General features: G+C 40.9%; 1 protein-coding gene across 16 annotated transcripts in view; it reads right to left on the bottom strand.

Annotated features, from left to right (window-relative positions):
* The window catches only part of NAP1L1 (nucleosome assembly protein 1 like 1), a 41,548-nt gene that overhangs the window by 22,404 nt on the left and 1,668 nt on the right, over window positions 1-17,476 (bottom strand). For 14 of the 16 annotated variants that reach the window (XM_084810457.1, XM_084810460.1, XM_084810463.1 and 11 more), the window contains exon 2: window positions 512-550. In XM_084810457.1, coding sequence (XP_084666583.1) covers window positions 512-528 — 17 coding nt within the window. In that variant the 5' untranslated portion in view covers window positions 529-550. Of the gene's footprint in view, window positions 1-511; window positions 551-13,507; window positions 13,618-17,476 lie in introns of all 16 variants that reach the window. The other 2 variants (XM_084810452.1, XM_084810453.1) reach the window with 1 other exon arrangement.

The following is a 17,476-nucleotide window of genomic DNA, read 5'->3' as shown; positions in this document are numbered from 1 at the left end:
ATGCAAAGGTCCTACTCTGTGCTACACACATTACGGAGGAACGGACATATGCTGAGCTTCAACATTGTATGTAAAGTAACCTGTGAAGCAGGTGCTCCCCAGAAAGCCCATACAGGCAAGTTTAATGCAGATAATTTTTTGAGGGAGAAAAGCTGCTCATAAGCCATCTGTATAGGCTTCCACATGGATGGCCCATGTTGCACTATGTGCATGGTGGAGAGAAGGAGTGTATCCGCTCCTCCACCACATGAAGACTGCTGCTGCCTGAAGAAGTGTATGGACAGGTCCAAGATTTTACATGCTTCACCCCAAAATTTGTAAGCATATCTTCACAGCCATAAGACCTAAAAGCTGCTTAAAAATAAATGTAAACCAAAATTCTCAGGACACTGAATCTGGCTAGCATGACACACACAGAGACCCAGTTAAGGTATAGGATGGATTTTGCTGATCATAGCACGTTAGAAAGATATAATAGTACTTTAGCTAAGGTTAAAGAAAACATGCTTACTTGTCAATGTCTGCCATTTTTCCAGACCTCAGAAAACCTCTGGAAAAGAAGAGTTATTTTACATTTAATTGAAGCTTAAAGCAATAAAATAATGCCAAAATCAAGATTGAACCCTTTTGGAGGAGACATACTGCTGCTATTGCAGCACTTAACTTTTCCACACTACAGCCCATTTTCTTACATTACAACCATCATTTCAGAGACTGCTTGAAAAGGCTGTGACAAAATCCTATGGAAATTATGCATCACAGTACACACTGTAGCTGGTTGTGCAACAAGAGAAGAATATATGGTAGGAATCCAACATGCATTCCTACTACAACGGCATGTGAAATTAGTGCATGACATCCAGCTCATAAGGCTACAGGATGTCATAATTGTCCAAGCTGAAGCTTGGTTTCACTAGACTTAAAGCACAAACTCTAGTATAATTCTGTGTGTTTATTGTATGTTTGAGACAAAGCAAATTATCCTCTGCCTTTACTTGTGGGAGTCAATTGCCACATGCTGTAAGCATGACAAACAGTCTGATCCTTTAGCATAATTCTGATATCAACCTATGGGGCCGGCTTGGAAGAGTAGTGCATGATACAGGTGGCCTTGATATTACAAACATAGGTTGCAGTTAAGTAGTAGTGTATTGTCAATGGTCTACCGACCACATACATACAAAATAAAAGAATGTACAAATTTAAAATACATATGAAAATACATAAACATTAAGAACAGATCATGAAGCAATCATAGAGGGTCTGATCTGGATGGCTACATTAAAAAAAATTAGCAACTTGCTCTGTAACTGAAATATTAGAACCCTCAAGTAAAATAATCAACAGGGACTTTAAGGATCGTCCAGGGAAAGACTGCATAATAGGATAAATCAAAGTTTCTTTAGCCCCTTGATAGAAACTACAATTAAAGAATACATGCAGAACAGACTCCACCTCTTCATTGTTGCAGGGGCAGCATCTGTTATTAACTGGAGTTTTATTATATCTAGCAGCTAAAAGATTAGAGTAGTGGTCTCCAAACTTCTTTGATCGTGCGCCCCTATCAGTGAAAAATTTTGAGCACGCACCCCAATATAAGTATATTTAATTTATAAATTATATACATGTACTACTATACTAATATATTATGTACATTATAAAAATATACAAAAAGTAAATAATAAACAGGGCTAGATAAAGATGAAATAAAATATTACTTTAAAAATATTATTTATTATCGGTACAAAATCCCTTTTTGGTCTCACTTAAAAAAATATTAATAATATTTTTAGTGAAAGCAATGTGATTGAATATGCTTCATTATTTTTGAAAATCTTGGTTTAACACTTTCTGATACAGCAATTCGGAGGTATGGTTCTAAGTTCAGTTCTTTTTAAACCACCTGTCCATTTTGTGAGGGTTAGTTTAGTTAAAACTAGATAATCTGTAAATCCACGAGAGCACCACTGTCAATTTGCAAGGAGTGGAAAGGTCTCCTTGCAAGGAGGGGAAAGGTGTGTGTGGCTGGGCTCTTGCCTGCATGGGAGCTGGGAGTCCAGATCACCAGCCCCACATGCACCCTACACAGAGTCCCCAATTCTTGGCCAACTGGTGGCTTGGCCTGGGCTGTTAAACCTTCCCACTTTCCTTTGGCAAGATGGAAGCTGAGAGGAAAATTCCCACTTCCTTCTCGGCTTTGAAAGGCGAGTGAGACGGGTTAATCTCCTTCCCACTCTCCTTAGGCAGGATGGCAGTTGAGAGGAAAGTGCCCCCTTCCTTCTTGGCTTCATTCTGCGAAAGGAGAGTGGGAAGGGTTAATCTTCTTCCTGCTTTCCTTCAGCCGGAAGGCACCACCAGTTGCTCTCAACAGGACAGGAGCTTGCTCTCTGCCCACCTCATAGCAGCAGCAGGAGGCCGCTCAATGATCAGGGAGCTCATGCACCCATGGTTTGTGTCGCATTCCCCGCTTTGGAGACCACTGGATTAGAGGGTAGCACATTGCACCAGGCCAGAGAAAAAGCCCTCCCATATTTAGGGATGGATAACCAATTTAAATAGGGCATCCCATTTTTGACATTTGGGCCTGGTAAACCCAACAACCAAGGAGAGCATGGACCCTATGCCACTCTGTTAAGGTCTTGAGAATATATATCCATTAGCCTCTATTTAACAATAAGTTTGGCTGTCCCCCAGTTCATAGATAACAAATAGCCAGCACCACTGAAAGAACTTTCTGCACCACTACCTTCTTCCAGGCAGACTTGTAAGAATCTGCCATCTCCTGGGATACAAAGGAATTGGGGGCAAGCAAAAGACAGCAACGAAGCCAAAAATGGATGGAATACATCCAAGCCAAACAGTTTAAGGAATTAAGACCAACTTCTAAGTTAAGAGTAGCACCAGTAACACATCTACAGATCAGAGAAAGTGGGGCTGAACTCCTTCAAAAGAAATGTTTGAGCATGGGACCCAGATAAATGCTCCAAAGTGAACCTGGGATAAAATGTTGGCTTTAAAGACACAGATGGCCACTGTAACAAACTGGCCACCCTTTGATGATGATGATGATGATAGTAGCAGTAATTTAAAACGCAAACTATAACACCCACATTTTGTTCAGCCTTGATGTTTGCAAATCTCCACTTAGCAGTCTCCTGAAACCAAATACCCAATCAACTTAATCAAGTCCATAATTATCCAGGGCCCATGAATATCTAACCTTCCTCTTAGAGAATACCACAACTTTTGATTTTGAATAATTAGTTAGTATATTTTAATTGCAATCATCAGCAAACCTAGTCAATAATTGCTTGAGACCCAGTCATGTTAGGGAGATTAGAACTGCATCATCTGCATAGAGAAAAACCAATATCTTCGTAGAGCTGATCTTAGGGGGATGAGAGAGTCATGGGATATGGAACCAAAAGCAGATTTTAAATAGTTTACCTCCCTTTACTAAATGAGCTAGAACCAAGCAACGAGGCAGAGTAGAACAGTCAGACTTAAACCCAATTTGCTATTCCCCTACAATCTCATCAACGTTAATCCACATGTTCAAGTTATGGCACAAAAACCTAGCATAAACCTTCCCAACTATAGACAGCAAACTCATTGGTCGATAATTATTTAGATAATCTTTGAGAGCTCTCTTGTAAACTGGAATGATAACAGCCTTGAGCCAGGCTACAAGAATTATACCAGTTGTTGTTCAGTCGTGTCCGACTCTTCGTGACCCCATGGACCATAGCATGCCAGGCCTTCCTGTCCTGCGCTCTCTCCCGGAGTGTGCTCAAGTTCATATTCATTGCATCGGTGATACTATCTAGCCATCTCATCCTCTGCCGTCCCCTTCTCCTTTTGCCTTCAGTCTTTCCCAGCATCAGCGTCTTTTCCAGAGAGTTTTCTCTTCGCATTAGGTGGCCAAAATATTGGAGCTTCAGCTTCAGTATCTGTCCTTCCAATGAGCACTCAGGGTTGATTTCCTTTAGGATGGACTGATTGGACCTCCTTGCAGTCCAGGGGACTCGTAACAGTCCTCTCCAGCACCACAGTTCGAAAGCATCAATTCTTCGGCGCTCAGCCTTCCTTATAGTCCAGCTCTAACAGCCATACATTACTACTGGGAAAACCACAGCTTTGATTAGACGGATCTTTGTTGGCAAGGTGATGTCTCTGCTTCTTACTATGCTGTCTAGGTTTGCCATAGCTTTCCTCCCAAGGAGCAAGCGTCTTTGAATTTCATGGCTACAGTCACCGTCTGTGGTGATCTTGGAGCCCAAGAAAGTAAAATCTGTCACTGCTTCCATTTCTTCCCCTTCCATATGCCAGGAAGTGATGGGGCCAGATGCCATGATCTTCGTTTTTTTTAATGTTGAGTTTCAAACCAGCTTTTGCACTCTCCACTTTCACCCTCAACAAGAGGCTCTTGAGATCCTCTTTGCTTTCTGCCATTAGGGTGGTATGGTCTGCATATCTGAAGTTGTTGATAATTCTCCCGGCAATCTTAATTCCGACCTGCGATTCATCCAACCTGGCGTTTCTCATGATGTACTCTGCATATAAGTTAAATAAGCAGGGTGACAATATGCAGCCTTGTCGTACTCCTTTCCCAATTTTGAACCACTCGGCTGTTCCATATCTGGTTCTTACTGTTGCTTCTTGACCCTCGTTTCTCAGGAGACAGGTAAGGTGGTCTGGTACTCCCATCACTTTAAGAATCTGCCACAGTTTGTTGTGATCCACACAATCAAAGGCTTTAGCGTAGTCAATGAAGCAGAATTATACCAGATTTATTTGTTAAAGACCAACAGAGGGGCCCACCAGGTTGCACTTAATGATTAAAGTGTCATGATTACTCAGTGTTCTAAAAAGTGATGAACAGTCTGCATGGTCAACGTTGTGCTGTTGAGGTAAATGCATCCTTGGAAAGGTGATCTGGTAATGGGGGTGGGAAACCATCTTCACTCGTCTGCATTGTGTACTCTGCTAGTTTGCTGCAGATCTTCAGGATGTTATTGTAACTGACACCAACACCTATGCTGTTTAATGATGTCAATAATTCTCTAGTCTTGCATTTATCATATACAGAATGTGCAGTCATGTGATGCACAAGGGAGTTCTCTTCTTGTTTCTGTGAAGACTGTAAAAATGTTCCGAAATGAGGAAAGCAGCCTTGTTTGAAGACTTTTGCTCCTCCTTGCATGTTACTTCAATGCTGTCATTCACTTTCAGAGATATCTGTGTCAATGTCAGCATCACAAAATTAGTCATTTTGAGCAGAGGGGCTTGTTGTATATTGGGCAGTATTCCTAGGAGTGTCAGTAACAGATGTGTGTGTGTCAGTAACAGATGTGTGTGTGTGTGTGTGTGTGTGTCAGTAACAGATCTGGTATTTCTGCATTCCTCAATGAAGCTTTTAATTCCTGTGCAAAACAAAATTCATCTTCCGAACCAAGGTCCAGATTCAAGAGTGCTTATCAAATACTTTGGGCAGCACTCGCCACTGCTTCAATGGAGTGTATGGGTTTCACTACTTCTTCAACTCCAGATTCCAATGAGAACACCATAACAGATTTTTCCCGCTGTTCTGATGGAAACTGAGTTGTATCCATAAAGGATACAAGAAGCCTGAGTCTGACCTTTTTGTTTGACACTACAGTTTCTCCCATGACATTATCAATATCTGACAATGAAATTCCATAGCCACTATCAAGGAGGTTTTTAACACTGAGTTTTATTTCTCCAAAAGCCTTCATTCTGAGTGGCTGATGTGTGTGTTTTTAATGCAATTTCTCTGATTATATTTTAAAGATACGTTTCCAAACAAATCTTGTGGTTGAAGAGATCAGCTCCAAAAACATGAGATTCATTGTCCAAATCAAGAGTTTGTTCATACACTTCACCTTTCAAATACACTGCTGCCATCAAGAATCTCTGTGCTCTGCTACCTTCAGATGCCAAGCTTGCTTCCAACACCACTGTGCTGAATCTGACCACACAAAACATGTTGCAGTCGAACTGGATTACATTCAGCTGAAGGAGGTGGCCACGCTATGGAACTGGACCTGGTTCCTGCCACGTTACTGCTTATGATATCATTTTCTGTAGACTGGTGATCAGCTCCTCACATTTTGCCTTTCTACAAAGTCTTTTTCATGGTGTACATTTTGTAACACAGGTTAATGGTGCGATAGACAATCTGTAACTGTCTACTAATTTAGCCTGCCTGGCAACATTCTTTCAAATTTCTGCAGTCTCCTGCATCCTTTTCCTACCATTTTCAGATGGTGCTTTCACACTAGGTATTCATATGACATATAATGCAGAGGGAAATATTGGAGTTAATGCTTAATCCTCAATATAGCTTCCACAAACAGACAGTTTCCTCCAAAATGAATGCTACTCAGCTGCTGTTATCATATCCATACTCTGCATCTGAAATGGTAAACACAAAGTAATAATGCATTACAGTCTCCACCATTAGCTGGCTGCAGCTACAACCTATTACATTTCTACAATAATTCCATCAGTTACTCATCAATTTATTGCCTTTTTGTTGCAGGGGAACTATTGGATCTATAGCCTTTAATGAGGAGGGAGGAGATTGATACCAGCCCTCCCAACACAATAGTGTGTTATGAGCCCTATTTCCCAACAAGGTGTGGGGAGGGGGGACTAGTAGACAAACTTACATACAGTAAGAAAAAATACACTGTGATTTATTTAACTGGGGGACAAGGAGGAATGAAGCAGAACAATCAGATGTAGGTATATTTTAAGGCAAGTTTAGAACTAATAACAGGAGGTGAAGAAATTAAGTGTGTAATTAGAGTGTCTCATACCTGTGACCAGTGCTGTAAAATCCTGGGCTGGAATGCAGCTGTAAGCCTCAGTCACTCCCTAGCTGTAGAGCTGCTCTGGATAAAGACAGAAGTCTGCTCTTTTCCAATGTCCTCTGAATCATCAGATTATCTCCTGTATTCTCTATAGAACTGCCTCCATCTTTCCTCTTTCTCAAGCACCAAATTCCCTCAAAAACATTCCTCTATTATGGTAGGACATTAGGTACAGAAAGAATTGCTCTGAGGATCCAAGAGGAGACTACATGGAGATGGTTACATCTTGGAAAACAAAAGGCAGTATATGTACCATGTAATTTCATATCCAATAGTGCCTTTAGGAGTACATATCTGTCATTTCATATGCCGTGCTGCAAAACCTGTGAAGACGCTAAGGAATCAGCCTGAAAAAACTTTATTTCACTTGATACCTTGCTGTAAAACTTCAAAAGGTTGAATGATACAGTTTTGGGGAAGTTACCACTGGCTTTGGTACCTCAAAATCTCTAGTTTAACATAGATTTTATGGATGTAGGTGCCATGGTTTATGAGATAGCTGCTGCAGGAAGACAGACAATATCCATTTTGGAAAATGGCTTCCAGACGTATTCCAACCTGTTCGCATCTACCCAATTTTTCTCATTCCAAACCATGTCTTCTATGTCATCCAAGTGGAAATTGCCATCAGTATAGGGACTGTATTAGCTACTAATTAAGACGTTACTACTCCTGCACACTGATGCAGCTGTACTTTGTATTCCCACCAAAAGTATGGACATATGAGGTTAAACATTGCCAGATTTGAGCACACACTTAATTATAGGAACCTGGCAGTCAACACTACTATTTAAGGCCAATTTTCCTTTGCAGCCATCAGATGGGGGACCACTTTAAAGGCTTTTGTATGGCAAACTTAACATGGCTAACCATGTAGGATTGGAACATCATGTGAAAAGTCTCCACTTTCAGCTGCTTCAAATATGTGTGACATATCCCATTTCACTTCCCACTCTGCTGTTCCAAAGGCTACTTTCTTCTTTTCACAGGCATCTCAAACACACCCCTTCTATGTATAACTAAAACACTATATGCAGACTGCCCTCCATACACTGTTTCACAGTCACACATTAAGGAGTCCTGTACCGAATGTCACACATCTAAGATTCATCAGGTGCAGAAACCTCTAGGTCTGATGCAAGAGATTGGTAGGTATCTTTAATCCTAATACAAAGCCTCTTGTATAGCAATCATACTTTATTGTATCCACAAGCACAACATTAAAGAGTCATGTACTAGACTAAGCTATGTATAATACAGTACAGGCTGTACCTAGTCTGCCTGTGTAACGAGTACACAACAGAAATAATACAAAACAAAGTTACAAATTGCCACAGGTAATTTCAGAAAGCCATTTTCAGTGAACTGTCAATACATGCATGCCATCATATATGATTACATGAGTTATACATTGCTGGTGCAGAGTATGTGGTGGTGATGTATGACACTCAGGAGGTGGTTTCTACTAGAGTGAAAAACTGAGATGTCATTTTCAAAAATCACCTTAACATCACATGCTTATGGAAAAAGACCTAATTGAAAAGCTCTCTTTACATGGTTTAAGAGCAGTCAGAAATGATACTCTTGCTATAAGTGCTGAATTGAGTATAATAGGGGCCTTTAAATCTGATTTTATAACCTTGGTGTTTCTTCTCTCACGAGGAAAAAAAAAATCAGATGGCTCTGAAAAATCCCAACTTTAGTTGATGAAAGTTGATGCTAGTACCAACAGATTTTTCTACTATTCGTTAAAATTAGGACCCTAATCAATACATAGCAATAGAAAGCCATATAATAGAAGAGGCATTCCCCTTTGTTTTTAAGCCATGAGTGCTCCTCTAAACCTTTGACACAGAGAAATGCAATCTGGGTAGATACAGCTGCAGGATTTCGGGGAGCTGTAGTTCAAAACACATAGAGGACACCAGGTTGGAGAGAGCTGCAGCCTACCGGCTAAAGAACTGCTATAACCGCTCCAAGGTCTTTGGATGTGGAGCAGTATAAAAATACTGTAAATAAAAAAATATAACAGGGGTGGAGAATATGTGGCCCTCCAAATGTTTTTGGAGTGCTATTCCTATCAGCTCTTGCCAGCATAGTCAACGGTGAGGGATGAGAATTGCAGTTCAATAACACCTGGAGAGCCACACATTTCCCATTCCCATGCTATAATAACAGAAGCTGCTGCTGGAAATTTTAATATGCCACCTGACAAACTGATATGTGTGCCAGCATGTATCCAAAGCTCTTGTGCCAGCATGTGTCCAAGGATAGGCTGGGCTGCTCATGTATATGGTTAAGTATTTATGAACCAGTCAACTGACTGATGGTTCACTAATTTGTCTCTGGAATGCCATTATGGGCGCTCTTAACATGTGCTATAATGGCTATATACTTTTATTTGCCCGCTCCCAGCCTCTGGACATGAAGCAGCAGTGCAAGCCAAGCTGTCAGCTGTATCTTAATGGGAGGTAAGAAAAGACAATTAAAACTTCAACTGGGCCCCTTTGGGGCATGGACATAATTTTCCTTAAAGTCAAGGCTGAATGTATAGAGCATAGTACTGGCATAGTATAGGACTTAATAATGCATTAGTCTTCACTGGTGGACGAAGGGCCACCAAAGGATTGCAAACCAAAGATAAGGTGCATCAGTTCCAGGACCAACAACCACTGTTTTATGTTTAAAAGAAAAAGATGTAGTGATCAAAAATGAAGAACAAAGAGGAGAGAAGATATAGTAAGTAACTGAAACTAGGTCTTGCAGGTTGGGGTTAAAGGGTGGGTGCCAAGAAGGAAACTGCGGAAGACTATAGAAGTGCCATTACTTCTTAACATGTATTCACCAGGAACACAGGCTGTTTTACTAACTACTGACATTGCCAGATTTTGTACAGTGGTATTCAAGAAATACTTCATCTGCTCAACATACACATCCTCCCGCTCAACCCCTAGCCCCCGCATCATCCATGAATCTTGCAGAACTTCAGTTTCTCTGTCACATCCATTCTACTTTTCTGCACTGCAGAGCAAGTCATTTAATCTTTCACTGGAATTCTCTATCAGAAATCTCCATCAAGTATTTTCATCCCACCACTAGGACAGTAACAGCAGTGATATTCAAGAGACCTTCATGTCAGGTTGTATAACAGCTTTCTGCCTTGCCGGAGTTGGCATAAAGCGGCAAGATATATTGACAATGCCAGGGCTTACTCTGAAGTATTGCATGGTACTGACTGCCTTGAGGCTTTACTAAGATGGTTAGGGCAGTTGGGCATAAAGGCAAATCCCAAAGTTCAAACTCTCATTCAAGCACAATTAAGCACTTACTTAAGCTTGGAGGATAAACATACTGAGATTGGCAAATTCTATTTATCTCTTCTGAATTGCCCTTCCACTCAATGAGTGCTCAAGGCAACTTACAACAATAAAATACAACAATTCTAAACATATCAAAATTAAAACCCGATAAACTGAAATAGTTGCAGAAGTATTTATATATTAATGGAAATATGAGTAAAGACATATATCTACAATGTAAAGGCAGTTGGTCCTTAGCTACAAGAACAGCCCAGTTTCATCCTGGCTTTTCAAAATAAGTGACAGTCGTGAATACCAGGTAACCAAATGCTGTCTTAGACACAACTCCTGCACCTTCCTGCAAATTCATGCAGGCTGCCCACTTTTATTAAGACGAGCACATATACTTAAGTTTCATTTTAAAGCATAAAAAAGGTTACGGGGGGGGGGGGGGCGCTCTTATTAACATCTTGAGTGCCAGCCAATTTGCGCTGTGCACAAACAATTTCTAATAAAAACTTGAACTTTTCCTCCAAACTCCACCCCAAAGATGGGGAAGACATCAGGAGGTCTGCGCTGTACTATCACCAATGTGCTGGTAACATGCAGTTCTACCTCTGTTTTCTACCTGCTAATCCCAGGGACACTGCGGAACTCCTGAATAGGTGCTTGGAGGGAGTTTTGAGGATGAGGGTGAACAAGCTGAAGCTTAATCCAGGTAGGACAGAAGTCCTATTCCACTGGTCCAGAAGCCCAAATAAGACAGAAGTCCCATTCCACTGGTAATGGATGGGGTTGCAATTTCCCTGAAGAACCAAGTTTGTAGCCTGAGAATATTTCTGGACTTGTCACTACCTGTGGAAGTGCAGATGGCAGCAGTAGCCAGAAATGTCTTATCAACTTTGACTGGTACATCAACTGCAATCCTATCTAGGGAAGATGGCACTACATCCTGACTACTATAATGCACTCTACGGTGGGCTACCTTTGAAGATGACTCTGAAACTTCAGCTGGTACAGAATGTGGCTGATCAAACCCTTATTGGGATTAGATGGTCAGATCATATTACACCAATCTGTACAAGCTACACTGGTCACCAATATGTTTCCAGGCCAAATTCAAAGTACTGGTTTTGACCTCTAAAGCTCTAATCTGAAGGAGTCCGGGTTATCTGAAGGATCTCCTACACCCATATGAATCTGCTCACTGCCCTACCACCAAGATCAGAAAGGCTGGCAGGCACTAGAAATAGGGCCTTTTCAATGGTGGTCCCTACCCTATAGAATTCCTCCCAAGACATACACAGCTGACTCCATCTATGGCCACTTTTTATAGGGTTTTAAAAACTCACCTGTACTTCATGGTTTTTAATCAATTTTTGTCTGAAATTCACTGATGGATAGTCTGAAATAGTATTTTATTTTAACTGTTTTAATTTAAAATTGTTTATATTTAATTTTTTATTAATATGTTCATTAAACTGTAATGTTATTATGCTGTAAGCTGGTATGGAAAGACTATGGTTTTGAAAGGCAGCTAAGGAATGGAGTAAGATCAACATGAAAGATACAGGTGGACTGAATGCAGTGAGAGCACTTCCAAAACACCTCCACTGCTCTAAGTAAAAATGTTATGTCTGCCTTCATCCCAAGTCTTTGTAGACCTTAGGTGATTCATAGGGAACTGCCCTATACTGAGTCAGACCATTGGTCCATCTAGCCCAGTACTGCTGACACTGACTGGCAGCAGCTCTCCAGGGTTTCACACAGGAGTTTTTCTAGCCCTACCTGGAGATGCCGGGAATCGAACCTGGAACCTTCTGATTGCCAAGCATGTGCTCTGTCACCAAGCTATGGCCCCTCCCACCTTACTTAGTGAAAACATTATCGAACAGTCAGCCTTGTATAAAAACTAACTGTGGTAAACATTTACTCTTGAGAAGGGAGGTGGGGAGTGATCTATGAAGGTTGATCTATTCCAAACAATACAATTCAGACTTACACATTACTATGTTAGCTTCAACTTGCTACAGTAGATAATTCACATAAACACCATACCCTGTCCTTATGCATCATATGGTTTACAGTCTAGAAGGAGCTTCTGACATGACAGTCAGGCTGAATGCAGCCCACTCAATAAAGAAGTGCCCGCACATTTGGCTGGCTACACAGGATCTCCAGGTCCAAAGTTGCAGCTTGCAACTCTGAAATATATAATTCAATTAAAAAAAAAACAAACTTATATATGCTTTAGCCAGTTTCTAACATATGCCAAGTGGACTTTTACCAGTAGCCTTGATCATGGTAGGATAACAACAGGAAAACATTAGAAGCGTCACTATGATATTCTACACTAACCATACGCATCTCAAGTTTTTATTGAAGTAGACCCAATTTAAACTTATTTTCACATATTTGCCTGTTAACAACTTGCTAAGATGACATGACAACAGAAAGCTACTAAACAATACCATCCAAACTTGAAACAGTAGTGCCACCAATTGCAGAAATGTCAGCTTCTGAAACCATGGGGAAAATAACTTATTTTCAAAAAGTCTTGAGAAAATTTTGAACATACACTTCGTAAACTAATTTTTCAAAACTATTTTAAGAACATGAAGCACTTTGTGTACCACTAAGTCTACAGGTACTCCCTACATATCACAGGTGGATCTACAAGGTGCTGTACCCTAAAATACAGAAGACTTACGTTTCCCAGTTGGTAAAAGTCATAATGAAAACTATCAGCATTGTGGTCAACTAAAATGAGTATTATTGATGCATAGAAATATTATGTAAATCTCAATATAAAGTACTCTGAAAATTAGTATTCTGATGTTGTCATTTGCAGATTCCATTAAAAAACTAGGAGAGTTGGATATTGACCCAAATTTATAACCAATACACTTTTTTTAGGATGGTGGTAACATGCACTCAGAATAATTTGGGATGTGCACATCATAAAATAAACAGTTAATTCACTACACTACACAGGTTGGCCTTGTACCAGTGCAAAGCCACATGATGCAAGAAAGCAGTATCGGGGTTGGAAATCCTTCCATTGCGTAAGGAAGAGAAACAATACAGAAAAAATAAATGTTATGACAGACTGCTTCATGTTGCAGAAAATCTTCAACAAGATGTATGAAGTCCTCCCAGACCCATCCAGTCAGACTCACTTTCTAGGACCCCCTCAGATGCTATCATTTTAATGGAGAAGCAGCTATTCTCTTCCCTGGAAAGGACATGAGGAACAGCATGCAACTACCTTACATCCCAAAATTTCATAATGAAATATACAAGGGAACTTACTTTGAAAGACAAGGGCATCCAAGTGCTCCTTTACCCATTTTCCAAGACTCTCCTCAACAACTCTGGATACGGCTCACATAATCCTTACTCCTTACACAAGAAATGGAATTCTTGTCAATTCATTCAGAAGAGAAGAATCACATAACAAGGAAAATAATTTTAATCAGAACGAAAGTGAACTACAAAAACAAACAAGTACCAAGAAGCTTGCTGGCTTCTAGATGAAGCTGTGATGTTGTGTTATATCACCAGTATGCTAAAAAGCCCAAGCAGAATTCTATAGACCACTGTTCTTCAGTGCAAGGCCCACGGGCCATTGGCGGCTCACAAACAAATTTTCAGCCCCTCTCCCCTCCGCACCCCACCTCCCCTCTCTCTGACAGCCCCATCTAACGTCAAACATTTCTCCTCAAGGAGCAACAAGGAGCTCTCCTTTCTGGTCACAATGCCAATGAGAATCCCTCGCCATTCCATCCTTGCTCCAGTCCCCTCATTGGCTGTGTGATCCAAAAAGTGGAGTCTGATAGAGAGGGGCAGCACACTCAGCCAAAGGGAAATGTTTTAAATTAAAATGATGCACAGCTGCAGCATTTCACTCTCTAGTATGTGCTGGCTGGCAGCAACATTTCCCTCTTTGTCAGGGAGGGGAGCCCAGCCTAGCCAAGCCCCCCAAAGAGCCAAGCTTAGACAAGCCCCTTCCAAGGTTTAAAAAGGGGAAGAGCAAAACAGGACAGCTGAGCTACAGCAGGGAAGGAGCAAGAAGAGTTGCCTTTTAAAGCAAGAAAAGGTAAGACACTGTGACTACGTTAATCCTCCTTCACTCCCTATAATAGCAAGCAGTGGTGGGTGACCATGGTAAATTTTGGGTGGTTTCTTTTGTGCTAGAGAGTCAGCCCACCCCCTTGCTCTGCAGAGGAGTATGCAGAGATTTCCATTCCCTTCCATTAGCGTCCACCAGATGTTTTGGATAACAACTCTCAGCATTCCTGACCATTGGCCATGCTGGCTAGAGCTGATGGGAGCTGAAGTCCAAAGTAGGTTCTGCATGTGATTATTCTGTGTTAATGTTAGTTGTAAGTTAATGCAGGTCTTGCATTGCATTTTTTTTGGCTAAAGTGGCTGCCACTTGAAAAATTGTGAAGATCACTGCAATAGACACTGGTTATAAGAAAAAAAGTGTTCTTTTATAGATGTTAAAGAGGGGTCTAATGTTATTTTGTGAATGAAAAATACTGCTGTAAGAAGAAATCAGGGTATGGAGGTAGGCAAGACAGCTTCACTCAAGCTGCAGTTTGTCTTCCACGTTTGATAGTTTTTTTCTCAGCATCACTGGCAGTTTGCTGCCCATCAATATAACATCACTCTCTTTCAACAAACTTTGACCACGTTGCACAGTGTAGCCAGGGATGCATGGGTACCAGATTCCCATTTATTTATTTATTTATTTATTTATTTATTTCTATACCGCCCAATAGCCGAAGCTCTCTGGGCGGTTCACAAAAATTAAAACCAAACAACACACAATAAAACAATTTAAAATATATAGAACATTAAAACCACAATATAACAGTACAACCACAATAAAACCTAGCAGCAGTACAGGAGTTTAAAATACAGATTTAAAACAGCAAAGATAAAAATTTAGAAAGCTAAAATGCCTGGGAAAATAAAAAGGTCTTCACCTGGCGCCGAAAGGAGTACAATGTAGGCGCCAGGCGAACCTCACTAGGGAGCTCATTCCAGAGCCGGGGTGCCACAACAGAAAAAGCCCTCCTCCTCCTTTTCCACATTACGTAGAACTATTACATCCCTGTTCTCTTACATGGCTCTAAAACACTAGTCTAATGTACATGCAAAGACCCTGATCTGCAAGGTCTGTTGAGGGCCATTCTTGTTGAGGCTCTGGGGTAGTCACTCTATCAGTTAAGATCTTGATTTAAGAGCATCCAGTCTTCCTGGGCAAGACACAAACAGCTGCATATTCAATGCAGGCATAGGTTATTTTTTGTGATTAGTGAGCATTGCCTTAAGATATGAAACCATTAGCAGGACAAGTCCACAACCACACAAAAGACAGGACACCGGACTCAAAACAGCCCACCATAGGCACAGTGCCCATATGCAGAGGGACTCCCCAGTGTACAACAGCCCTCTTCCCCATGACAGATGTGCATGGGAACTCATCCAGGCACTGTGCGTAGACATTAAAGGGAATGGAGGTTTGTGCAAAACCCCCATATCTCTGCCAAGTTTGCACCCACCCTGTTAAGTAATGCAAAGAGAAGAGGAGGACTGGACAGTAATATGAGAGCCTCCCATTCCTTATTACTCCAGACACACAGATGCATGCCAGAGAGGGAAGGGAACAGGGCTCTATCATGTCCCATGATACATGTAGGCAACCTGCAGCCCTTGGCCACTCTCTGTGTGACCCGCAGAACCCTGGGGTCCCATGGCCACATTTCTCAGCTGAACAGCCTTCAGCTGGAAGACAGCGAACAGACCCAAATACTGCAGTTTTCTAGCTACTATTAGCAGTGAGGAAACAGCGCTCTGACCCAGGTTCATTCTGTGCAGGGATGGGGAAGGCTTTAAACTCCCTCACACCAACAATCCCATCCGGATCCCTGCATAATGAAATGTGGGTAGGTTGAAGTGTGTGTGCATCCACGCAGGGTCACAGTCCCCAACTCACCTGGAACTGCATGCAGCCCTCAGGCCTTATGCAGATTCCTGCACTCATGGGTGCTGCATTTGCAGATTACTGTATCAAAACTAAACTATTTCCAATATGCATAGTATCAACTACAAATTTCACCATGTATGGCCGCCTTGAAGAATGGATTGATCCAATCTGACCATCACTGCCTTAATCATAACCTGTTAACCATTTCTTAAGAGTGCTCCCCTCTACTATAGGAAGGAGCAAGGTGTACAGTATTTATATCCTGGGCACTTAAAACTTTTCTAGTTCCAACCATTCACTGCTGGCCATCAGAACAAAACAAATCAGTCACATGTGCTCTATTAATGTGCTCTTCCTGCTTACTAATCACTAGCTGGTACCATTCATAGACAAGAGAAATAAACATGGTATCACAAATACTAAAGTCAGAGAATTATACACACTAAGGGTTATCTTTACGAGATAAACTAAACTTTAACAGATACTAGTACAAATTTTTGGAATGATTTAAGACATATACCTAACAGCATTACTGAACAAAAGCTAAATTAGAATTAACTTTTGTTTAAAAAGCAACTGTACCCTTGGGGAATTAAAAATATACCCTTAAGGAATTAGGCCTGAAGCTACAGGAACACCCCAAGAGTCAGCCTTGCAATTCTTCTGCTCATTCTTTGAACTGCAAAGCATAAGTAAATATTAGTTTTATACCCATTCAAGTTTAGAGACCTAAAATATATGGAAGCAGTAAGGCTGCGATCTTATGCACACTTACTTGGAAGTAAGTTTCAATGCATTCAATAAGACTCTCAAGTAACTCTGCACAAGACCAGATTACTAGATAGAAACTATACTGATTAAACTGTGCTTGTGTCTCATCACTGCCTGCCATTTATACATAATTGGGCACAAAGTGCTTTAGAGTTCTGTACATGCATTTTCAGCCAGTTTCATAACATTAACTTCTTAGAAAATGATAACTCTAGGCAGAAAGTGACTATAGCATATTTTTACAGCAATATACTGCTGCACACGTTATACAAATGGGTTTAAGGCTGCAAAATTTAGTATTAGTACACACAAAAACCTTAAAATGAAGTCTGGCATGCATTATGCTGCCCACAAGACCACTTTTCATTTTTTTAAATCCCTCATTTGTGGAGAAATCTCTGGATCACCCAATGTTCAGTGAAAGGATAAGATCCTCAAAAGTAAATATGGACCCTGAAACCTATTTAGAATTTCAAACGAGTTTTACAGTATGATTTGCTTGGCATTAACAA

Source organism: Heloderma suspectum, chromosome 7 (genome assembly GCF_057233095.1).
Source record: "Heloderma suspectum isolate Gila_16-S chromosome 7, 16-S_ref, whole genome shotgun sequence".
Lineage (NCBI taxonomy): Eukaryota > Metazoa > Chordata > Lepidosauria > Squamata > Helodermatidae > Heloderma > Heloderma suspectum.
Note: the sequence above shows the minus strand (reverse complement) of the source record. Positions and strands in the feature narration are given on the sequence as shown.